We start from the raw sequence: 24,376 nt of genomic DNA on the forward strand, positions 1-24,376 counted from the left end.
AAAAGTGACCTACAGATGACCGCCTTGTTGGAATGATTTCGTTGGGGCTACATTCATCAAACCATCTTTCGGCACTGCTTTTCCTCACACGATGATCCGTCACATTCATGGACTGTCTGACTTACTTGCCACTTCGTCCAGCCCAACCCGTCCTCTAGGTTGTGCCCCCTGGCCTGGCCAGCTTTATTTAAAAACCTCTGCACTGCGGTCTATTAGTGACTGCTGGCTCCACTTGTTCACAAGACTGAGGGCTTGTATATTCCCGCCACTTGCCGTGCTCTCAGCCAGCAGGAGTTCAAGACAATTCTGCGCTCCTTGAAACGCACTGGGCGCAGTTGTCTGCATGTCTTGACTAAGGTACCTGGGTACGAGCGGGCATCCCCCTGTCTCCGCTAGCACCGGATGCACTTGTCCTGTCCCCGCCATCTTGAGCCCTCCAGTATTGAGTTGAAATACCCGGGACGAGGTCGCGTTAAGGTTGTCCCAATTCCAACCCGTAGCCGCTGGGAGGCGTTCGAACAGGGGCTATAAATAATCTGAATCGACAGACACCGGGGATTTTATTACGCTTCTATCCAGACGCCATCTTGCCATAAATTGAGTGTGTGAACGGAACACGGCCCCTGCCTGCTTACGTATGTCTCGGGGGCTCGCATTCTTGCTTCTGTCCGTGAACCACGGCCGTCCCAATGCCAGAATCTGGTCCTAAGATCCAGACGGTTCACGGCTTGTTTGACATGACAACTCTAATTCCGCGTTTCCAGACATTCGACGAAAATGATCTCATCGGGTCCAATCTGCCCAGGCAATGGACCAAGATCGATGATCCACGGGGCGCAGCGGTACCGACCCTCGAGAGCCGGTCCAAAGTGCCGGAAAGTGGAGGGCCGGCCGCCGTTCTGGGCACGAGGGCTCAAGATTCAGCAAGCTGTTTCGGCTCGCCCAGCCTAAGCCCGATCATGGTCCAAGGCATATGCGCCCGTGTTAGCCCCACACCTCCTCCACCGATAGGGCTGTTTCAGCCCCAAGTACCGCCCGCCCCCTGGACATGTGTGATAGGCGGATGGGCCACATGTGTGCTCACCAGATGGAAAACGCGCCGACATGTGTCTCATCTGAAGTGTCATGCAGTCTTCTCTGAGGGGAGGAGTCGTCGTCGTCGTATTCGTGCTGGAGACGAACACAGACAGGGCCACCTTGGCGGACTCTTCAGCCTCCCCGGCGCTGTACAAAGGCCCTCGTCTTCCCAAATAAGATGTACTAGCTGATCATATTGGGATCGACACCTGGACATCAGATGCATCACTATGGCTGCTCGATGCGCCAACTTCAATTCGCATTTTTTGTTTTATTGATTAATTGCTGACTTTCCTTTGTGTAGCTGCTTAGCCGTGCTGGGCCACGGCGGCGACACTCATTCATCATGGACAAGTTCAGGAAGAAGGGGCAGAACATCAAGCTCTTCTTCAAGACGGACTGGAACATCGTCCGGGCGAGGAGATATGCTCGGCGCGGCGGGAGGGAAATACGATATGGTGCCGGACGCTACCTCGCGAACAAGTTTCCCATCGTTCAGTGGATTGCATCGTACAGTCCAAAGTGGTTGTTTGGTGATGTGCTCTCGGGTGTGACTGTCGGGGTCGTGCTGGCACTTCAAGCCGTGAACCTGCCGTCGTCAGCCGGGGGAGCGATATCAACTCAACAGACACTCATCGCCAGTTGGCTTCCTGGGTTCATCTATGCCTTGACGGGCTCTTCCAAGAGTGAGCGCACTCATGCAACCCATCTAATTACTTGGACTTTGGACTGAGTCTGGATCACTGACTGCGAACTTCCACTGCAGACATCAGCATCGGGCCGACCTCAGCAGGCACATTACTATCTCTTCAAATCATCGGACCCTTCGCCGCAGCAGCCCGGATCCCTCCTTTCGTTATATTGCCAGCGTTGACTTTTTGTGTTGGAATATGGTTCTTGCTGTTCGGCGTGTTGGGGCTCGGCTTTTTGTTCGACTTGATCCCCATTTCCATCAGCCTGGCAGTGGTCACCACCATAGCACTCAACCTCATCATCGTACAAGTCCCCACGTTACTCGGTCTGAATGGAATTCCTCCCATCGTGCCCGCTATCCCGCCGGCGGTGATCCAGAACTTCACCAGCATCAGCCTGAGGACACTTGCGATCAGCATTTCGGCCATTGTTTTCCTGGCAGCTCTACAAATAGTCTCACAGAAATTCGGCAAGAAAAAGACTGCCGCGGGCAGGGCCGCTCGGGTAGGATTTAACATGGGTGGCCTGTTGGTTGTTTTGATCTTCGCCATTGTCAGTTTCCTGTTTCTGCAGAACATCCCCATCGCTCAGCAAGTCGCACCATCCCTCCCCCCGACGATGGGAGGTTCAGCAGCAGCACCAGCATCTGGTCCGGCAGCCACTTCTTTGCCGCCGCAAGCGTCAGTCAACACCACCAGCACCGGGGCGGCGCAGATCATCATCCCGGCCAAGCGGGAAGAGCCTCAGTTTGCCCCTGGAGCCGAGTTCCCTTCTGGAAATATCGGCTCAGGCGTGCAACGTCGAAGTGAACTACTGCCGAATGGCCAGCCCTCCAACGTCTCGGTCGCTGCAGCGTCGACGGCTTCTGCGGCCGGCGCTCCTCCACCACTGCCAAAGCTGCCGTTCTGGGCTGTGTTCCCTGGCTTCCAGGCGTCGATCGTCTCGCCACTGCCGCCAATCACGGACCTCATCAAGGCTCTGTTGCTTCCCAGCCTGCTCGTTTTCATCGTGCTCAACATCGAACACCTTGTCATCGCCGAGACCTTCGGCCACTACCACACTTACACCGTTTCTCAGAACTCCGAAATGTTCGCCGCCGGCCTGTCGAACCTGGCTGGGGCGTTCTTTGGTGGCGTCCCCGTCGGAGGCGGAGATATGGCCAGGTCGTCGCTGCTCGCTGTGACAGGGGCCAAGAGCCCGCTCAACCAGATATTCACAGCTGTTACTGTCCTTGTTGTGATGATGCCACTGAGCGGTGCCCTGAGGTTCCTTCCTCAGGCCGCCCTCTCCGCAATCATCGTGGTCGCGGTGATCGACCAGCAGCCGCCGCAGAAGCTGCTGGGCGATTATTTCCGGCTGTCGTTCGCCGACTTCTTGGCTTTCTTCATGGCTTTCAACATCGCCATCGCCGTCCCGGCCGTCGGAGTTGCAATCGGCACAGCGGTGGGCGTGGGGCTCCTGGTCCTGTACACCCTGTTCAGGGCCATGTTCTCGCGGCCCAAGGCCATATACGCCCCCGATCTCGAGTATATGTTCAAGGAAAGGGAGTTTAGGCCGTGGCAGCAGGGCGACATGATTCCTCTGGGGACCCAAGTGCTGAAGCTGGAGACGGACATGGTGTGGACGAACGCCGACCGTATCAGGAGGCATGTCGTCGATACCTGCATGATAAACAACTCGGGCGTGGCGGTCGACAGCCTCGACAAACCTGAGCGGCCGTGGAACTTCCGGATCCACGCGCACGTGGCGGCGCTGAGACGGAAGCACAACGTCATGGTCGACGACGACGACTCCGAGTCCCTCATCCAGCGCCGCCCTCGCCTGCGCGTTGTGGTCCTGGACATGACCTCGACCTCGTTCATTGATTCATCCGCGATCCTGAATCTGGAGATGATGAAGAGGCAGTTGCGAGAGTGGGCAGGGGAGAGCGTGGAGTTTCGATTCGTGGGGCTGAATGCGCATGTTCTGAAGAGGTTCGAGCGGGCCAAGTGGCAGATAGTGGACCCTTGTGGGCCCAGGGTGGTTGAGGAGGGGGAGGAGTACACGACGAGGGACTTGAGGTTCGATCACCTGCCACACGCCATACACTTCATGAATCCCCAAATGACGTTGAATGGTATGTGGGAGGAGGTTGCGGTTGTTATGGGAGGAGACATCGACAAGATTGACAAGGCTTATGTCTAGGTGCAGCTACAGAAGGCTATGTCTAGAACAAGGCGAATCTGGTTGTTCTGGCGCCGCTCGGTACAAAATTAAGAGGAAGAAAATTGAATAGGTTTCGGTCGATCCAGGAGCAAACAAACTGGGTACAACGTGTAGTTGTAATTATATTGTGGCTGAGAGATCTGTCTAGTCTAGTACTTCGTGCTCAATTTAACGGGACATGTCAGTCAGTGTTTCCTGCAAAAGCGAAGTATTAAGCTTCAGTGAAAGTTGGGCAAAACCAGATTTCATCGGCTGCTCCATCTAATCACAACATTTGATTTCAGAAGCTGGTTCACTGAGGCAGCTCAAACAACTCAGCGTCCATGGTATCTAACAAGCCACCACAACAGAAGATAATCCATGGAACTGTTTATGTGCAAAGTACATACGTCCGCAATCGATACTAGAAATAGCCGTAGGACACATGAGGCGCCGTCCCAAATTCCAAGGCGGAAGGAAAGAAAGAATCACCAGCCGGCAATAGGCTTGAATCGCAGATACATGCCGCCCTCGGGCTTCATCGTGATAACGCCCTGCACACGCGGCTCCTCCTTGGAGTGCAGCTCAATCTCAAACTTGCCAATAACACCCGCGACAGCGCACCTCAGCTCGGCCTTGGCAAAGTCACGGCCTATGCACGCCCTTGGCCCGTGGAGAAAAGTCAGCTCGGCGAAGTTGGTGGACGTGCCGCCCGTCTTGTTGGGCCGCAGCGTGCCGTCGTCGGCCTTGTCGATCCACCGCTCCGGGACGATCATGTGTGGGTTCTCCCAGAAGTTGGAGTGCCTGTTGATGGCGTAGGGGACGAGCAAGAAGTCGGTGCCCCTGGGGACATGGTAGCCCGCCACGGTGGTTTCATTGATGGATTCGCGGACGGTGGCCGGCGCTACGGGATAAAGCCTGAGGGTCTCCTCGCAGACACCATTCAGGTAGGGCATGCCTTCCAGCAGGTCCGACGTGATTGCCGCGTCGTGGGCCGGGATTGCCTCGTGGATCTCGGCCCTGAGCTTCCTCTGGATCTCGGGGTATTTGGCACAGAGGTAACAGGTCCACGTAAGGGCGCTGGCCGTTGTCTCATGCTGGAGCAGGTGCACGATGTCAGTGTGTGTGTGTGTGTGTGTATAACTCGGATGTCTTCCCTCATCTTATGGATTCTGTGAACTCACCCCTGCAGCCAAGAACGTGAGCATCTGGTCGCCAACCTCAGCGTCGGTGAAGTCACCGGTCTGAATAATCCTGGACAAGATATCGTGCTCGGACAGGTCACCGCCCTCTTGCAGCTCAAACTTTTTCTGCTTAATGATGTCTCTGCAGACCCCGCGAAGGAAGGTGCCGATTTCGTTCAGGACTTTGTTCTCCTTGAATGGCAGCACTCGGATGAGCCACTCGGGGATCATGAAATGCATGCCCAAGAAGACGAGACGGCTGAACTCGGGCCGAAGCAGTTCAATGAAAGCGTCTGCCACATCGTTCCGTTCTGCCGTCAACGACTTGAAATCCCGTCCCATTGCGGTAGGGCCGATGATGTCTAGCGTGAGTTTACTGGTTCTCAAGTGTCAGCACGTAGTTGTTGCTCCCTGTCGAATGTTGTGTTGGCCTACCTTGCCCACTCGCTCAGCTCGATGACGCCAAGCCCATCGTCTCCATCGGGATTCTTTGCAACATCCTTCTCCAGCTCTTCTAGCAAGATATCTGTCTTCTCCCACATCAGGTTATACAGCTCTCGTATCCTGCGAACATGGAATGCGGGAGTCAAGATCTTCTTCTGATGCTTGTGCTCGGCCCCCTCGCTCACGATGAGACCCCAGCCGATCGCTCGTGCCAAGAACGCACGCACACCCCATGGCTTCTGGAAGTCGTAGGAGTTGGTGTTCAGGATGTCACGAAGGGCGTCTGGTCCTGCCACCAGGATTGGTGAGAGGCCGATCAACCCAGGCATCTTGAGTAGCTGTGCATCGGGTTCCATCTCCATCCATCGCAAGGCAGACTTTCCGCGTGGGGACTCATAGAGTATCTGGCCACGGTTACGTTCCTATAAGTGAACTAGGTTAGAAACGCACCCAGCTCCAGATTGTAAAATGCCAGAGCAGACTTACTCCTGTGATAGTAGGAACATTCCTGAGCGGGTCTCGGAAGCGTGGATATATGATGAACTTGTCGACGACAAGAGCGACGAAAGATACGGCGATGGAGCTTGCGTACGGTCGAGCTAGTACAAAGTCTGGTGCTATAGGAGGTCGAAAAACCGATAGGAGATAGCCCAACACCGCTCCAAGTGCTAGTAGTTTGAGCAGGAGTAGCTCGAGTGCACGCGCGGGATTCATCTTTCTGCAGTGCTTGACTAGCCTACCATGTGGCAGTTACATGGCGGTCCCCAAGAGACTGTCGAGGGCACGCAGAGACATCTTTATTGAATCGTAGAGCTGAGATGCAGCCAGAAACCGTACGAGCTCGATGCCATCACAAGGTGCCCAGTTGGGGTCAGTGTGCCTCGGCAGATTGCTGAAACATCTGAATGGACGCTGAGGCTGCTGCCCGCCCAGCCCACAGCAAGGAGGACCCTTGACGACGCCAGTCCACAACACAAGCTCGTGCGGAATTACCACATGCGGCCCCAGGAGGGCGGCTATTCATCTGAGCATGAACTCCATCTTGGAGTGCATGTGAAAGTCAACCTCGCGGAATGCCTAAGCGAGGCTTAATGCAGTCTTGGATATATCAAACTGCCAATATCGACCCGAGGCTGCGGCGATGACGCGTATACGGGCAACGTCATTGAAGAAGCAACCGTTGCTGTTATCTTTTGAAATGTCGAAGTTGTCTTGTGATCTCGAATGTCCTTGCGAACCCGAGCTTGTGTCCGTTCGTCTGTACCCAGCCTGGGTGGTAAGCAGAAATAGTCCCACCCCAGCCCAGCTCAAAGGCAGCCGGTACCGCGTGCTACTTACCAGGTAAAGACACGATCCCGATGGAAAATTATTGCTGAATAATCAGTGTCTGTTCATAAAGATGTTTCAAGTTCTCATACAAACCCATGTGGTCAGTCAGACCCTGCTTATGAATATTATGAAAAGGCACACCGGCATGTTGAAACGCAGTTTCCCGCTCGAGTACAACTTTTCCTCTGTTCCATCGGTCCGGGCCGCACTTGTACTCCTGTGGCTGGTGAAAAGGTTCCTGTGCAGTCGCCCCACCCCAACGCTGCTGACAGTGGGGGGGAGCACCCAGCTGCGCCGCTGGACAGTATATACTTAGGCACCCACTTGGGTACTTAAGATCACTTCATGCTGTGCTACTTTCGCTTGTATCCATTCTCATAGTCTCATTCGTTAATTGGACGATTCTTGCTATGATTTTCTCGTTATGCTTGAACAGCAAGGAAGCTCAGCTGAATTGGCTGCATTTACTTGCATAGCACTTCAAGTTGAGACTGGAGCTTCCTTGACAGCTTTGGTTGAGTTAGCAGTTCTGAGATTATGAGAGCACTTTGTGGCTAAGAACACTTAGGTCAATAGGAGGTATAGCAAGGTTGTGGATCGGGCATCGCGAGATCCAGGGAGAGGAACTTGGCGAGGCATCAGGGCAGAAGATGGTGAGAGGGTCGCCGAAAGTGTGTACGTGGGGAAAGTGGCACGAATCGATCAAATAGAAGCCCTATTAAGAGCAATGCGAATTCAGTTGGCGGATACGACCTTTGTCAAGACAGGCGACTATGTTCAAGTGTCATCAGTCGAGTTGCCATTCCGCATCGCAGACGCCGTGAGACGAATCCACAAACAACCAGGAAATGCGTCGACGAACAACACCTCGCCCCGTATAAGTCTTCGAGCACTACAAGATCCCTAAATGCTGCCCCCTGGCGTGCTCAATCCGCGAGGAAGAGGTCGACGGGGCTGGGTCGTCGAGCAATCCGGGACGGCGAGGTCGGACACCCGCAACTAAGCAGCCCGACCCTGCACTGCAAGGTCAAGGTACCTTCCAGTCAAAACTGTCTCAAAGAGGAGAATAAGAGCCACCTCAGTGATTCAGGGCTATGATTAGTATTCACTTCATCGGGGAGGGGGATAGTTGTGACGATCCAAGCTTTGGTAACAGTGCTTGCGTTCGCATCCAGCGTCATCGGCAAAGCCTACAAGAAGGAAATCGAGAGCCTCGAATAGACTTTTTGGAGAGTACATATGATGACCCTGTCTTTTAAAGCCGTCCCATCATCTGCACCGAGGTTCCTGCAGTGATTTTTAAGTCCCTGATAGCAGTACTAGACCACATCCGTCGGAGCCGGAAACAAGCGACAGGTTTGCAGCAAGGGAAAAAAACAACTGATGGTTAAGCCCGAAAAGTCTATCTCGCCCTCGGTCGCTGTCGTCGGCTCGTCTGAGAGGAAGGGGGGGGGGGGGTTGGGGAGAAACCAGTTGGGATGACAGTACCAGAAGGAACGAAGTTTTCAAACACGCCTGCGGGCCGTCGCGACATTTAGTAGTCTGCGGCCATGACCTTGCTATCATTTAACCCTTCGGCGCCGGACGAACCCCACCGAAGGATTACCATACATGCATTCGGAGGAACACAGGCTGGCACATTGTCTCCACACAGGACGCGAATGCTTCGCTAGCCAATTGAGAGAGCTCGGTGGCCGCGGGTTCTTACGTTGCATGTTAGCTCCGAGTTCCTGGCGCAAAATGTGGGAAAGAAACGATCCTTCCCCAATCCTCCTAAGCTCCACGACACAATGTGCTGGGCACAATCGCGTCCGGATGCACAGTGCACATAGAGGATGCAACGGCTGAGAACACGAACAATGCCTGCACCGTCGGTGCGCCGCGGAAACGTGCAGGCACCTACGTACAACTTGAAATGTGTAAGCACGCCTCAAGTGCCCTTACCCAGTGCACATCTAGATCGTCCACAGCGCGTTGTGTAACGTGTACGAGCACTGTGATTTTCCTGCCTCGCCTGCTAAGACTCGGACTCGGGGATGCGCCGCTGTTGGGGCTGTGGTTGGCTGGTCTCGGAGCTTGTTTTCGGCACTACCGCATCGCGGTTCTGCTTGCAGCAAGAAGCATTACCATTTTCCAGCCTACTTAGGATACGTGTACATCTATCCTCTCGTTAGTTCGGGCTAGCCAAGATGTACCTTGGCACTTTCCTTCTGCCTTCCAGACTCGATAACCTCGCTGCTAAGGTCCAGGATCAGACATGCGTCCATCGAGCCACGCATTGGATAGGGTCTCGTCCCTAATAAATAGACTACCACAGCACGTCCTCCCGCTACGGTAGGTTTGCCTTGGAATTTCAGGGATAGGGCCAATGACGGCGCTCATCCTTGTCGTTCCTCTTCTCCTCTTCAAACACTAGACAATAATTTGGCATGGATCGGTCTGAATATTCCGCCGCCACTCCGCTCCACCATGCTGCAACGCAACTTCACGACCGACGTCTTGCCGCCCCGCCTTGATCGTCTGTGCAACTTGATATAAGCTGTACTTGATCCGTGTCTTTTACTCACTCACGATTGATCACCAGGCCCTCCGTCACAAGCTTCAAAGCCGGCATCACTCATTCCTATCGATTGCCTCTGCATCCTGCACAACACACACACACACACACACAAGCAGGCACTCAGTTTCCTCTCTTGAGCCCGCCTCGGCGACCGTGACCATGGCACATCTCTCTGTTGTCGCAGCACTGCTGGTCAGCGTCTCCTATGTCGTCTTTCGAATGCTCAACCACGTTGTCGAATCGCGCAGGAGAAGTGCCAAAGCCCGCGAATTGGGTTGCAAGGAACCGCCGATGGAACGTTTTCGATGGCCATTGGGAATAGACATGGTGAAAGACGCCTTGCGTGCTGAAAAGGCCCAACTGTTCCTAGAATGGATTCAGGAGCGTACTGACGCAATGGGAGTCAATACTTGTAAGCTCGAAGGGCGTACCTGTCGCCTATCTGCCTCCCCGTGCCTCAGTCAGGACCATGTCTGTTCTTGATCCAAGTTGCCTACTTCAATGCTGACTTCCGCTGCCTGGCAGGGAGGTATTCTACACTCGGACAGACCAACGTCGTCACAATGGACCCGAAAAACGTCCAGGCGATCCTGGCAAACAACTTTGGGACCTTTGACCTTGGCCCGCAGAGAGCAGGCATGTTTTGGCCGATGCTTGGAAATGGAATCTTCACGCAGAGCGCGAAGGACTGGAAGCACTCTCGGGAGCTCATGCGGCCGCAGTTCACCCGGGATCAAGTGAGCGACCTGGACCTTGAGGAGCAACACTTGCAAAACATGATGAGCGCGCTGCATGACAGAATACAGCCTGATGGCTGGACGAACCTGGTCGACCTGCAGGTCCTGTTCTTCCGCCTCACGCTCGACTCTGCGACCGAGTTCCTGCTCGGCGAGTCGGCGGACTCGCAGCTGCAGAATATCCCCGGGTACAGCAAGAAGCTCAACTCGGCAGAGGATATCCACAACATCGACTTTGCCTTTCACTTCGACAGGGGCCAAGCCGGACTTGCCACGCGCGTTCACTTTGGGCCGCTGTACTGGATCTACAGCTCGGCCCCGTTCCGTGAGTCGGTCAGGCAGTGCAACATGTTTATGGATCACTACGTCAAGCGCGCTCTCAACAAGGACCTGCGCGAGAAGACCGTCGAGCAGCACGGCAAGCCAAAGTACGTCTTCCTGGACGCCCTGGCGGAGCAGACGCAGGACCCCATCGAGCTGCGCTCGCAGCTGATGCACATCCTACTCGCGGGCCGCGACACCACCGCCTCGATGCTGGGCTGGCTGTTTTTCCTGCTCGCGCGCGACCCAGCACGCTACAAGAAGCTGCGAGACATCGTCATTGAGGAGTTCGGGCCCTTTGCCCGTCCCAAGGAGATCACCTTCGCTCGCCTCAAGGCCTGTCAGTACCTGCAGCAGTGCAACAACGAGACCCTGCGCTTGTACCCTGTAGTGCCCATCAACAGCCGCTGGGCCTACAAGGACACCGTGTTGCCCACGGGCGGCGGGCCCAACGGCACAGACCCGGTCTTTGTGCCCAAGAACTCGGCTGTCGACTACTGTGTCTACGTTACGCAGCGCCGCAAGGACATCTGGGGTCCTGATGCGGACGAGTTCAGGCCGGAGCGGTGGGAGGGCCGCAAGGTCGGCTGGGAGTATCTTCCCTTCAATGGAGGGCCTAGTAAGCAGTTTCCGGATACAATCTTAAACCCCCCTAAGAAAGAAAGCCATCTTCCCCTACTATATTCGAACAAGACTTATTCCTCGGTGCTTTCTTGATGGCTGACTCCTATTGCTGCAGGAATTTGTCTAGGCCAGCAATTCGCCCTGGCCGAGTCGAGCTATGTGACCGTGCGGTTGCTGCAGCGGTTTGATGCAATTGAGAACCTGGAAAGGGACCCCGTGCGCAAGCAAAACCTTACGTTGACGAGCTGCAGCGCGAACGGCGTCAAAGTCAAGATGCACGCGGCCTCTGAGTGATGCTAAGTCTTCTGAGGCTGGCGTTGTGTGCTTTTGACATCCTCAAGTATTCATATAGAGCATTGGCTTAGATCGGCGTTTAGCGGGGGGGTTCATACGGCGTCCATGTATATTGCCCGGAATCAGGGATTGACGGTATAATATTGTCTCTCCCCTCCGAGAGTGGTGGGCCACTGAATGTAGCAATTGATGATGACTTGACTCGGGTCCTCATCAATGAGGCCGCTGCATATCATTCAATGTTCCTACTCTCGTGATACGTAGCGTGATAGCCTAACACGCGTTGTCGGGTATCCTGTGGGAATACGTTTTGCCGCAAACGTATAGAAAAGACCTTGTATGGCCGATAAGAATCCTCCGTTGTGGACCATTACTCGAGACTTCTCCTGACCATGGCGTGATGTCGTGGTGGATACGGATAGGCGGCGTGAAGTTGTGGATCAGTACTTCCCGTCAGATACAGTCCACCACCAGGTCCAACGGATGTCAAGAAAGTCAAAAGACTGTCTTGAAATAATATATAAGACGTTGTCCTTCCAGCGGTACGGAGGGAAACTAACCCGATAGCATTAGCCCATTCCGTTGAGCACTAATTATCACTACGTCACGACTCGCGGACCACACCAGGGTGATTTCAACAAAGCGAAGATCTGTCCAGGACATGGAAGGCTGGACACATCTCCAGTCCAAAGCACGAAAAGTAAACTCCGACCTCTTGCAACCACAACGCTCTCGAAAAAAAGTGTTTACAACAACTTCGTCACGATGCCCCTGCCCGAATTCCTAACAAACACACCCCTTCACCCATCTTTTGATCGGGACATCCGGGACACGCACCTGATCTACGACTATGACGCACAGGATGCGGACGGCAACCCGGAAAAGTGGCGGTACGAGATGTGGTTCTTCTCCGAGGACAAGATCAACTATGCCATCCACGGCGGGCCCATGGCCGGCAGGATAAACTACCAGACGTGCCAATATCAGTGCATCCGCCCAGGCGAGCTTTGGCAATGCTCATGGCTGGAGTAGGTATCTCCTGGCTCTTCTCATCCATACTATGCTCCCGTGGAGACGTCACTGCCCTCAAGACCATGTCAAAGCTGACCCGTGAGCGTGCTGGCAGGGAAACCGGGACGGTGTGCTCTCTGGTGTACGACATCCCGAACAGGAAGATTTCGACTCTGATTTCTTTCTCAAAAGGTCACTGGGAGCATCCTCAGGAGGCGCACGGCGACAAAAGGAAGCCGGAGGACTTTGAGCGCTGGAGGGGTCTTGCGAAGCTGGGCCACCAATCAGAGAGGTTCATGTTGTCTGAGCAGGCAGACATCAAGGAGGCTTTCAAGGGTGCAGGAGACCTGATACCTATTGAGCGGGACGTTATAACGATATGAGTTGGGATGCGGCACACAAGCCTTGTGGCCATCGTGCATGGACTTCCGGCCTAGGCACTACTAGCTTCGCGATTCGAGACAATTTTCCAAGCCTGGGCTAGCCAGATTCGCTCCCTGAGAGTCGTCCTTGCAACTGGGACAGTTTCCTGTGGGATAGTCTACCCAGGAGATAATCTACCATGGGATGGTCTACCATGGGATAATCTCCTGTTGGCTACCCCATGAAAAATAACATCTGGTAGTATGCCCTCATATAATATACCTAGGTCGTACTCAACAGGACAATGTGAAAGCAAGCTTCTCCAACTGTGTGTGTAAGAATTGTAGTTGCACGTTGGGCAGGTAGCTTGCTATGTAGCTAATGAGTAGTACAGTATGTCCTCCAGCATGTGAATGTTAGCGAGCCAATGTTTAGCCACCGTAGAAGTGCGATGTTACGCAAAAGGTAAACGTATACATAAGGGGCCAAATCAGCGGCACTAATTGTACAGCTTTACACAGTCAGCTCGCAGTAAGGCACTCCTGGCTACTTAAGGTGAGAAGCTTATATATCGAACATTTCATGGCCACTTTACCTGTATGTCCCTGGTGCGAGCTTGAACCCTATAACACACATACTTACAGTCGGGGGCTCCTTGCCGTCTCACAGGACCGGGACCTTCCGATTGGAAACCATAAAGACCAGGTGCCGCACAAGAAGGATTACCGTGGAATGGTTTTGACTACAGACACCTTAACAATAACATGCCCTTCTAGCCCTGCCATGATTGTTATCAATTCCATGCTGCCGTGAACATTTCTACTTTACTGACAGATTGACTTCATGGAGAGCCGCATCCGTCGGGAAATAAGCTAGCTTTCACGGTAGCCCAAAGGGCTGGACCGAGGCTGATTCAGAAATAACGCGCTGCCGGTTGCAAGGTAACCCCAGCGGATCAAGAAACTGGACGGCGTCGCGGTACAAGTTCTTCTACATTTGCACCATCTCCATGTTCTTCTACTATTGGTTCCCCGGCTACCTGTTCACGGCGTTGAGCACGTTCAACTGGATGACCTGGATCGCGCCCCAGAGCATCACCCTGGCCATCCTGACTGGGTCGAGCCTCGGGCTGGGGCTGTTGAACCCCATCACCACCTTCGATTGGAACGTTGCAACCTCGTCTTATGCAGCCCTGGCCCAGCCCTTCTTTTCCACCTGCACCATGTACATCAGTGCCATCCTGGGCGGCTTCATTATCCTCGGAATCTACTATACTAATATGTACAACACTGCTTACCTGCCTATCAACTCGTCGTCGGCTTTCACCAACAACGGCACCGCATACAAGGTCCAGGAGGTCATCACCAACAACAGGCTCGACCACGAGAAGTATCAGCAGTACTCGCCGCCATTTTACACCGCCGGCTACATCCTCACCGTCGGCGCAAACTTTGCCTTCTACCCGGTCTACTTCCTTTATATCACTTTCAACCAGTGGAAGACTGTCTCCAATGCGTACAAGGACTTTTGGGCCGGGATACGTCACGGCAAGGGCAACTACGAGGGTGCTGTGGACATCCACAGCCGGTGAGTGCTAAGACAAGCTTCATTCTCCTTGTTGGAGGGCGGGGGGGGGGGGGGGCGGTGTTGGTAAAGCAGCAGAGAGTTTTCCATCCGCCATATTCCTATTATTGCTGTATCAGCAGTAGACTGGCCGATCCGCTGACAGAATCCAGGCTGATGGCGCGCTACCCCGAGGTCCCCGACTGGTGGTTCCTGCTCATTCTCGTGCTGGCAATTGTGCTGTCCGTCGTCTTCCTCGAGATCTACGACCTCGCCACACCTGTGTGGCTGACTTTCCTCGTGATCGGAATCAACCTGATCTTCGCCGTGCCTTTGTCTTTCCTCTCAGCAACCACAGGCACGAATCTCGGGCTTGGCTCGCTCATTCAAGTTATCACCGGGTTCTTGCCGGGCAACTACAACGCCTACCTTTATGCGCAGACGCTTGGTTCGTGGGCACTGGCTGGTTATGGGTGGGTGGTCTCGTTTTTAATCTGTACACATATGCTTCTTAAGCAATTGCTAACTGGCTGGTTATAGAGACAATTATGTGCAGGTTTGTTCCTCTTCCTGGGCTTCCTCTCCCCTTCTGTCTCACTTCGATGCCCTGGAGTTCGCCTCTGGCCGTCTACTGGCTTTATCTTTTGACAGACACATACTTCAACACATGTTACTGACCAAAAGGATCATGCAAACAGGACCAAAAGATGGCCCACTACTGCAAGATCCCCCCGCGCGCTGTATTTCGCAGCCAGATCGGCACCATTATCATCACCTGCTTCGTGGCGGTGGGCACGCAGGACTTCATCATGAACCACGTCGAGGGCATCTGCACGCCCTCACAGCCTCAAAAGTTCACGTGCGCCAACGATGGTGCCCCAATGTACGCGAACAGCTTGATGTGGGGAGTCCTGGGGTCCAACATCATGTTTAATTCCATGTACCCGCTCTTCAAGTGGTGCTTCCTCATCGGACTGGCCATCCCGGTGGTCTTCCTGGTCCCGCAGTACTACGGCCCCATCTACCTGCCTGGCGTCAAGGAGCGGCTGAGGGCCAAGCTCAGGCCGCGGACGTTCGAGCTGCTGGACCGCTCCTTGTTCCCATTTGTGGCGTCTCTGTTGTGGTTGAACCCTATCCTCATCATCCAGGGGATCCAGCACTGGGCGCCGTCGAACCTGTCGTACAAGACTCCGGGCATGATCCTGTATGCGTTGTCATTGCCACCCCTGGTTACTTGAGATGGGCTAACAATGCTATCTAGGTCGTTCATCTTCATGTACTGGCTGCCACGGCGCCACCTGGCATGGTGGGAAAAGTACAACTACGTTCTGTCGGCCGCGCTAACAGCCGGTGTTGCCATCAGCGCGCTGGCCATGTTCTTTGCCGTATCCTACCTTCCAGTCAGCCTCAAGTGGTGGGGAAATACGGTCAGCTCGTCGGGAGTTGATGGCAGCAGTGTCGGTATATTGCCCATACCAGAGCGAGGATACTTTGGCCCGGAGAAGGGTCATTTCCCGTCTTAAGTCATAACGATGCAATGAGAGTCAAGGCGCAAGGCTTCTCGTAGACGAGGGCGGAAGGGAGGAGTTGAGCAGATGGAATGTGATGTGAACGTGATTGGGGGTATCTCGGTATCTCTAATTGTGACGCACTCAACACAGAACATTGCGTCCGACAAAACGTCTCAATGCAAAACCCGTCTCTATCAGCTTCCTAAGAACCATGGCGCCGTCGCGCCAGTCTTGCCGGTTGGCACACTTTAGTGAAGCAGTACTCGCCAACGTTACCTGGGTATCATGGGTGAAAGTCCCCTTCCAAGGCTGCCTGGTCAGCGCTCTTCCAACGAGCACGCCGGCCACTCCCTGCCCACAAGCCCTGGTCGTTATTTTGTGTGTCTGACAAAGTAAGCACCCGCTATCCACCCGCCCCTTGACTTAGCACTTGGTGGCGGGCCCTTTCCAGGCATTCCTCTTGCCAGACTTGGACACGACGATGGGTCGGGTGCGCGGTTGCAGCGGGGTGTACCAAGGGAGCTCTGCCTCCTCTTTCTCGTTCCCCTTGTCCTTGGGCTCCGTTCCTCTCTTCTTCCTAGGATTCCTCCGGTTGGGGCCCATTCTGTGCTGCACACTGGCGCTCGGCGTCCCCTCTGCCTCGTGTTCGCCGCCCTCTGTATTTTGAACAACCACACCATCGGCCAGGCTTGCCCTACCCAGACAGACAGGGCATTTACGTCCCTCGAACCTCGAACCCTCGTCCAGCTGTGCTCTCGACATACCGCATTCCGAACAGTGAAATCCGCAAAGAAACCTATAGCAGCCCCCAACGCGACATTCAACCTTCCACGTGCAGTCCTGGCCCAGGTGCGCGCCGCCACAGCGACAACGCTTCAGCTTACACTGCGAGCCGCTGTGTCCCTTGATCCCGCACATGCAACAACGGGACTTACAAGTCATGGCATTCTTGTGCTTGAAGTGGCCCGCTGGATGTATATTGCCACAACCCCGCGAGCAGAGAACAGCACACTTCGCTGCGATGTGATACTGCGGGAAGGGCCCGCATTTACAACGGTTTTGCTCCGCCACGGGACAATCTGTCGCTATGTGGAGGTTCCCATATTCTTGGCCTAGGATTCTGGTGGATAGCCTGAGTTGGGAGAGGCTCAGTGCATTGACAATGCAGCTACTGTCAGGGCTCGGTGCGCCGCAGAACCCGCATGGCTCTGGACAAGTCAGGTGCCGCGCCGCGCAGTTTTGGCATGGACGCTCGCCAGATTTGTACCCGTCTGCCTCGTCCAAGACCCTGCGAAGCATTCTGTCGAGCTGCGCCCACTCGGCCTTTTCGACATCCATGCCGTAGAGGAGAATGGTGTGTTGTACGCATTCACTGAGGGCATGCAGGCGTGTTGAGTATTCGTGGGTTAACGGTGCCTGCCAAGAGCCGCGTTGGTCCTCGTCATGTGCCTCTTTCTGGCGCCTCCCTTGTTCGTATGCCTGTCTGGGCCGGGTCTTCCAGTCAAACATCTCGGCGATCCGCGTCCTGCTGAGGCTCCGCCGTCGGCTGCGTTGGTACATTGTGCCGAGCTTCATCTGCGGAAATATCAAAGTGCCCCTCAGGCGGTTGAGCGACCGCGGAAGGCGGGCGGAGGTGAACATGCCATGCGGTGGCTCGCTCGTTGAACGTCGACGTGAGCGCCTAGCTGACCTGCCCCTCTCGACGACGCCATCGCCGCACGCGGCTGTTGACCAGACCGCGCTCCGCTGCGGTCCCCGTCCGGTCATTCCACTGGAGAAGTCAACTGGGGGCGATGATTCCATGGCCTGCAGCCACTGCTTCTTGGACCGCGAGCCGCATGACGGAACATGTAAGACCCGTCTGGGCGCCGGTCCCTCAGGCCAGGGGAATACCATGTCCATTATGCGGTCCCGGAAGCTTTCATGGTGGAGAAGCAGGATGTCCTTCGCTATATCCGTGCTACTCGCCAGGTACTGCACCCTCGCCGCTTTGGAAGACAGCACTCGTAGTCGCAGCTGGGGGAGGGACGCGCCCCCGTCGTGCAAGGGCGGCAGACGTGTTTCTCGCATCTTTTTTCGGATGTCTGCCAGGCGCTGAGTATCTTCCTTGTACCACTTCTTTCCATCCCCGGCAAATTCTGTGGCATCATGCCTTTTGCGCCTCTGGGCCATTGCAGCATGAGTGTGCTCGGCGCGCGAGCCGGTGGGCAAGGTGTTGTACGAGGACAGGCTGGGTGGCTGGATTGTCTGCAGCCACAACCTCAAGCAGGCGTCGTCTGTCTCGAGATAATGTCTCCTCACCAGGTCCTCTATCTCTTCTCCAACGGTCACGCGGACCCTTCCCTGCTCTTCCGCTGGAACGTGCCATGTTTTGGGCGGGGCGCCAGCTTGTAAGAGTCCGGTAGAAGATAGCACTTTGGCGTGCGCAGAGGGATAGGAAGGCTCGAAGTGGTCGTCGGCGACGCTACAGGTGGTCAGCATCTTCCGCAGCAGCTCGAGATCCCTGGCAAGAGATTTGTCGTGGCGCTTGATGGGGCCAAAGTTGTGGAGGCCGTTCTCGTGGCTGCGGTGGATATCGTAGGCCTGGGCGAGGCCCTTGCTGCCTGGGAACAGGAGCTTGGACATGACACGGTGGACGAGGATGTCGCGGGCAACGAGGCGGTGCTCGTAATTGTCGAAGGGGAGGTCGATGTCAAGAGGGTAGTGCCGGGCATTTGACAGCTGCTTGTCGTCGGGTGTTTCGCTGGATGGAGCCATCTTGAAGCTCGGGAAGGCCGTGCTCGAGCTGTCTGGGTGGTGACAAGAGGTGACGGGGACGTAGATGGGAGGATGCTCGTCGATGCGGTCGAGAGGTGGGCTAGCCCAAAGGGCAGTGAGAGATGCGGCAGGCCACAATGGCGTGGCGTGTTGTTGACGCGACAGAGCTCGACGCTTGGCTCTCCCCACGCCGTCGTCCGCCCGGTCGGTCCTCGACCTCATAGCCTTGCCCACAAGTGCACAGAGCACCCGGTCGGCCCGTCTGCAGGGCTGATGAACTGAATCTGTAGTGGGTGCAAATGGCAGTACAAGTGGTGCGAGTTGCAACGTGAAGATTGACATCACTACTAGCACATTACACTAGTGGATTGGCTGCGAGTGGATCGAGGGGGGGGGGGGCGGGGATGGTGGGGGCGGGCCAGCCACAGCAGCATCCTTGCAATACAGGCGTACCCATGCCTGAGATTCCCCCATTGGTCTGCAACGCTCGGAGGTTGTGCGTGGACCATGTACTGTGCAAGTCACTATGACAGCGAGAACGATGCAGGAACGCACAGCCACGAATATTGGCTGAACAACATAAGCACATCGGTGCAGGTTTGGGAAACACACTGTAAGAAGAGCAAGGCCAGAGCCAGAGCACTCATTCGCGTGGGCCCAGGGCGCAAAATAATTGGCGCTTCATGGCCCTCCGTTGACGCAGCGGGCAAGATCCCCAAGACTCCGGGATAGGGCTCACTGACCAGAACGACCTCGATGAAAATAGCATACAAGTCGTCATGATACCTGCTTGGGTTGACCATGCCGACGACGGCGTCTTCTTCCGTCCGTCCTCCTGGGGGTTCCTCCTAGGCCACAGGTCTGCAACAACCCGCCGTCTTCTCCTTGCCAAGAAATTGCAGGTTTGTCAAGGGGATCTCCACATTGAACCACGCGTCACTCTACTTGTCGCGATATCGATGCTAATGACCTCTATTGTAGTGCTCGCGCCCTAATAAACGACAAATTATTCTCAACAAATCATATCGGAATAACTATCTTCAATGAACCACATGTCCGAAGTCGACTTGCGCGCTCCTGCTGCAGCGTTCACTGCATGGGTGAACCCGAATATCCAAGGCCTGAGGTTGTAAGATTTTGGACTTGGTAATTTCGGGCTCCTGATCTGATCGAGTCCTTCAATTTGGGTCAGAGCGGAGAAACCATCCCAGTATGAAGAGACAAGCCATGAAATCACCTGGCGTTCGAACGATCGGCCCCGACGATTCATGGATACTCGACTGGCTAGCATGTCTACTCAATTCACAACATGTCGAGTTGTGAGGGCTCACACGGAACTTGTGAACAAATCAGTCTAGATCGTACCGGAACAACTTTAGCAGAGAGACAGCCACCATGGTGTTCAATATTCATTCCGCAATCAACTCTCCGCATTTTCAATCGCTGCGTGCCTGAAGCCCACACGACGGTTTCTAAGCAGCGCAGAAAGTATTCTCAAGGGCCTGAGTTGCAACCTTGAGCATGAAACTGGACACGTTCGTTTCGTACTCCTCTCTTCGGTGTAATCTTGTACGAGCGGGAATGAATGGAATAGAGCTACAAATAATAGTTATATATTGTATCGCCTGTTGTCTATTCAAGGGTCCTTAGGTATATACGCTATTTATATCCGTATTTCAAGCGATGCTCAAGCCGTTAGTCAGTTTAGGCACACAAGGTGCTGTTGCTGGCGCTCAGCCTTGATTGAGGGTAGAGCACGATCGGGTTAGCCTTCATTGTCACAGAGATTGCACCATCAGAGCCTGCCGTGTACTGCGCACAGCTCACGAGGTCGACATAGACCTGGTCGGCAATGTAGCCAGTAGCTAGCAGGAAGCGAGATAGCACCAACGTTGCCAGCCTCTCCGGCATTAGTAGTGATGGTTACAACGTCAGCCTTCTTCATTGCGACGGTGTGGTCATCACTCCAGATCGGGTTAGCCTGGAAGGCAATGTATGCAGTTGGGTCCTGGTTGATGGCCAGCGTGCGGACACTGTTGAGTGTTGAGATCCACCCATACAGTTCGGAAGTGGTGTTGTAGCTCGAGGTCCACATGGGCTCACGGTTGTAGGGAGCCTCCGTGCCGGTGAACTCCTGCCACTGCTCTTGTCCCTGGTATATGATTGGGATGCCGTCCATTAGCATGGAGAAAGCCAGGGCGTTCTTGGCGAGAGTCATGTCCTGGGTTATCGAGGAGAAGCGGGGGTTGTCGTGGTTCTCGAGGAAAGAAGAGAAGGTGCTTGTCTTCAGAAGCGACTTCATCTCGTTGATGCCGGTGACCAGCTCAGAGAGGGTGGCCGAGCTGGATCCGAACGCGCGGGTGAGCCAGAAATATCTGTTGTCACGTTAAGTCAGAGTCTCATCTCGCATGGACGATGCATGGGATATGGGAACAGAAACTCACGCAGGGTAGTTGACGAAGCCTGGAACGTCGGCGACCCAGGAGGGAAAAGTGGCTGGACTACCGTTGAGGATCTCACCGGTACCGAACACGCCAGCAGAGGCCAGGAACTCCTCCCAGAAGTCCTTCTCAACGTGCTTGGTGGTATCAAGACGGAGTCCATCGATGTTGTACTTGGTGACGAGATCAGCGATCCAGCTCTTCCAAATGTCACGGACGTTGGCGTCCTCTGTGCGAAGATCGGCCAAGGAGACACCCGAGGTGCCCTCCCAGCACTTGATCACGGTCTCTGGGTCGTCATCGTTGATGACGCAGGGGTCATGGTAGTAAGAAGCAGAGTTGAAGGGGGTTGCCTGCGTGTAGTCGCACGAGGACATGTCGGCAGGGAAGGCCATATGGTTGGTCACCACGTCGATCATCAGGTACATGCCGCGCTCGTGGATCTCATCGGACAGGGCAAGCAGGTCGTCCTCAGTGCCGAAATGCTCATTCAGAGAGTAGATGTCCTGGGCCCAGAAGCCGTGGTAGGCGTCTCCGAGGCTCGTGCCCCCTTCGATGTTCTTGACAATGGGGGAAATCCACACGGCAGTAAAGCCCATGTTCTGGATGTAGTCCAGCTGGTTCTTGATGCCCGTCCAGGTGCCACCGCAGAAGGTGCCGAGGTCATTGCAGGCGGCGTTGGAGTCGCCATCAGGCAAAGCGAAGCGGTCCGTCAGGACCTGGTAGATGGACTGAGCCTGCCATTCTTCCGTGCTCAGCCCCTGAGCAAGACCGGCGGCGCCCAGAACTACCGCAGCGGCCGCCTTTGAGGCACCGCGAATAGAGCTGACCATGGTGATAGTGATAATGAAAACAGCAAAAGGAGTGACTGGATGTTGAAGGAATGTGATCGGCGCAGGGGCCGGGGAAGAGAAAATCAAGATGATAGAGAGAGAAGGGATCTACTCAGCAGGGACGCCTCCATGCTCATGGTTGGGGCGAGGGCGATGTTTAATAGTTCATCTTGGCCTTGGCGAGGCAGGGGCTCCTCCAAGGGGCAAACAAGCTGATCTCGTGGAATTCTACGTCTAGACTGTTTACGGGCTGCTCATCTCAGAAGCACCTACGAGCCATATCCACTATTCGGGCGGTACCTACAAGCGCGCGGCTTGACTCGCAGGCGAGATTGACAAGGGATCAAGGATCAGAAAGCCCCACAAGACACGATTTTGACAGCAACAGAGCTCGATTGGCTCGGCCTATCCCCCGCATCGGATCTGCACGTACTAGTACGTGCTATTCAAGTTTGTGTCATGTTTCTCGGAATATTGGTTCCACCGACCAACCACACGTCAAGCTATCTGGGAAGCTGCCGGCCATCTGCCAAACGTCTTCCTCTCAAAGCGGTGCCAGAAGCACAGCGTGGACAGAATCATCGACCCCTCTAGGATGTCAGCCCCACTCAAGCTGGCCGTCATCGGCACCAACTGGATCACCAACTCGTTCGTGCAGTCAGCCCATGAAAGCAAGAGGTTCCAACTTGTGGCCGTCTACTCCCGCAGCCTCGAGACCGCACGCAAGTTTCTCGCGGAGACGCCGTCCATCACCGATGCTTCTTCCGTCAAGTCCTACGATGATCTGGGCTCGTTGCTTTCGGATAGTTCCGTCGGAGTTGACGTGGTGTACATTGCCTCACCCAACTCCCTTCACTATGAGCAAGGATTGCTGGCGCTGAACGCTGGGAAGCACGTCATCATCGAGAAGCCGATTGCTTCGAATGGCAAGGAAATGGCGGCTCTGTACAGCCTCGCCGACTCGAAGGGCCTCTTTTTACTCGAGGCTTTCAGGCATATCCAGGAGCCCAACTTCCTCAAGCTGCAGAAGCTTCTGGACAGCGAGACCACTGAGGCTGGGAAATTCGGTCCCATCTACGGCGCCAGTGTCTCAATGGCCGTTTACTCGTCTCGTTATGCCAAAGTGCTTGAAGGCGAAGAGCCAAATGTGCTCTCGCCCAAGTTCTCAGGGGGAGCGCTTTGGGACATGGGGTGCTACCCTGTGATGTTCTCAGTCGCTCTGTTCGGAAAGCCTGCAGCCCAGACTTATCACCCCGTCATCATCCGCACTGGCGTCGACGGTGGCGGCCACATCATTCTCCAGTACAGCACGGAAACATCCAGACACAAAGCCAAGTTCACCGTTCATGCACACACAAGCAAGATTTACACCTCGACCGCGCCCACCGAGATATACTGCGAGAAAGGCACCATCAGAGTCAACGGTGCCACTGGTGTCACTGATATCAATACCATAGAGTTTGTGCCTCGGGGTTCAAAGGAAGGCGAGCAGCTGGCAGACACCAGGCCCGAATATCCAGGCTTACTGAATCTGACATGGGAGGCAAAGGAGCTGGGACGCATAATACAAGAAGGCGATAGGAAAGCTGAAGGCACGCTGAGAGAGCTTACAACTGATGTTTTGACGGCCATGGAGAGCATGAGAAAGCAAAACCACATCGTCTTCGGTTCCGAGAAGTAGAGTCCCATGCGAGGCCAATCGTGGAGGAAGCTATCAGCTCCCAAACGATGTTTCGAGGCGATTGCAACTTGGCAGCTATGTTCTCACATCTTCCATAATCGCGGGTGGTATTTTGCCGACTCAGGGCCCACGCGCCGCGGTCGGTTTCTGAGTATTGCTAGATCGCAACGTCGATGGGATCTCAGGACGGTGTGGTGGTCATCAAGGGAGCTCGTAGTGCATGGAAGGTCGTGTTCTGGGTCAGAAATTAAGACCAGCTTCACATATCAGTTCTTGGTTCCCCAGGACACTCGGGCAATGTTACATAACCCTTCAAGACGTGATACCTGAGTAGTGATCCTCAACCACGGACCAGAGCCTAAATAATACATGGCGTGAGATACTGGTTCCAGGAGTCTAGCGTGATCTCGATGGCTGTTCACTCAAGGTATATATCCTCATTCAGTCTTACAAGAGTATCTGTTCCAGACCATGAACCAGTGGCATTCCACTGGTTGGTGAACCAACATGCAAAATACCCAGGTATAAGCTGGATCCATTCGGAAACTTGCTAAAACAGCATTGTTTCGGCAGAGTTCATTCGAAGCATTGGAATTCCCAGGCCAATCGGCCTTGGGATGACACACGGCCTCAGAGGAGGTGTACTAGGTAGTAGTAGGGCATTGGGATATGCAATTGCTTGCACACCTACCTCCTCTGGAGCCAGGCCCGCTATCCTTGCCAACAAATTGGCCACACGAAACGCCACAGTCAAATGCCAGAACGACGT

General features: G+C 54.7%; 8 protein-coding genes across 8 annotated transcripts; 5 read left to right on the top strand and 3 right to left on the bottom strand.

Annotated features, from left to right (window-relative positions):
- Positions 1-1,423: 1,423 nt before the first annotated feature.
- On the top strand, positions 1,424-3,954 carry INS49_005079 (uncharacterized protein; the record flags this gene model as incomplete). Its single annotated transcript, XM_043165866.1, has 2 exons — positions 1,424-1,763; positions 1,844-3,954. 2 exons carry the CDS (start codon positions 1,424-1,426, stop codon positions 3,952-3,954), a joined length of 2,451 nt encoding a protein of 816 aa, XP_043017629.1.
- A 488-nt stretch (positions 3,955-4,442) lies between these two features.
- Positions 4,443-6,296, bottom strand: INS49_005080 (uncharacterized protein; the record flags this gene model as incomplete). The annotated part of the gene is made up of 4 exons (XM_043165867.1): positions 4,443-5,051; positions 5,139-5,514; positions 5,574-6,004; positions 6,069-6,296. The coding sequence occupies 4 exons, from the start codon at positions 6,294-6,296 to the stop codon at positions 4,443-4,445; spliced, it is 1,644 nt and encodes a 547-aa protein (XP_043017630.1).
- A 3,738-nt stretch (positions 6,297-10,034) lies between these two features.
- INS49_005081 (uncharacterized protein) lies at positions 10,035-11,447 on the top strand (the record flags this gene model as incomplete). Its single annotated transcript, XM_043165868.1, has 2 exons — positions 10,035-11,148; positions 11,269-11,447. The coding sequence occupies 2 exons, from the start codon at positions 10,035-10,037 to the stop codon at positions 11,445-11,447; spliced, it is 1,293 nt and encodes a 430-aa protein (XP_043017631.1).
- A 765-nt stretch (positions 11,448-12,212) lies between these two features.
- On the top strand, positions 12,213-12,841 carry INS49_005082 (uncharacterized protein; the record flags this gene model as incomplete). The annotated part of the gene is made up of 2 exons (XM_043165869.1): positions 12,213-12,475; positions 12,574-12,841. The coding sequence occupies 2 exons, from the start codon at positions 12,213-12,215 to the stop codon at positions 12,839-12,841; spliced, it is 531 nt and encodes a 176-aa protein (XP_043017632.1).
- A 989-nt stretch (positions 12,842-13,830) lies between these two features.
- On the top strand, positions 13,831-15,907 carry INS49_005083 (uncharacterized protein; the record flags this gene model as incomplete). The annotated part of the gene is made up of 5 exons (XM_043165870.1): positions 13,831-14,408; positions 14,558-14,857; positions 14,925-14,940; positions 15,083-15,588; positions 15,646-15,907. 5 exons carry the CDS (start codon positions 13,831-13,833, stop codon positions 15,905-15,907), a joined length of 1,662 nt encoding a protein of 553 aa, XP_043017633.1.
- A 411-nt stretch (positions 15,908-16,318) lies between these two features.
- INS49_005084 (uncharacterized protein) lies at positions 16,319-18,652 on the bottom strand (the record flags this gene model as incomplete). Its single annotated transcript, XM_043165871.1, has 2 exons — positions 16,319-16,551; positions 17,068-18,652. 2 exons carry the CDS (start codon positions 18,650-18,652, stop codon positions 16,319-16,321), a joined length of 1,818 nt encoding a protein of 605 aa, XP_043017634.1.
- A 1,704-nt stretch (positions 18,653-20,356) lies between these two features.
- On the bottom strand, positions 20,357-21,926 carry INS49_005085 (uncharacterized protein; the record flags this gene model as incomplete). Its single annotated transcript, XM_043165872.1, has 3 exons — positions 20,357-20,494; positions 20,544-21,027; positions 21,097-21,926. 3 exons carry the CDS (start codon positions 21,924-21,926, stop codon positions 20,357-20,359), a joined length of 1,452 nt encoding a protein of 483 aa, XP_043017635.1.
- Positions 21,927-22,521: 595 nt separating this feature from the next.
- Positions 22,522-23,607, top strand: INS49_005086 (uncharacterized protein; the record flags this gene model as incomplete). Its single annotated transcript, XM_043165873.1, has 1 exon — positions 22,522-23,607. The coding sequence occupies one exon, from the start codon at positions 22,522-22,524 to the stop codon at positions 23,605-23,607; it is 1,086 nt and encodes a 361-aa protein (XP_043017636.1).
- Between the last annotated feature and the right edge of the window lie 769 nt (positions 23,608-24,376).

This window comes from Diaporthe citri, assembly GCF_014595645.1.
Source record: "Diaporthe citri strain NFHF-8-4 chromosome Unknown scaffold_14, whole genome shotgun sequence".
Lineage (NCBI taxonomy): Eukaryota > Fungi > Ascomycota > Sordariomycetes > Diaporthales > Diaporthaceae > Diaporthe > Diaporthe citri.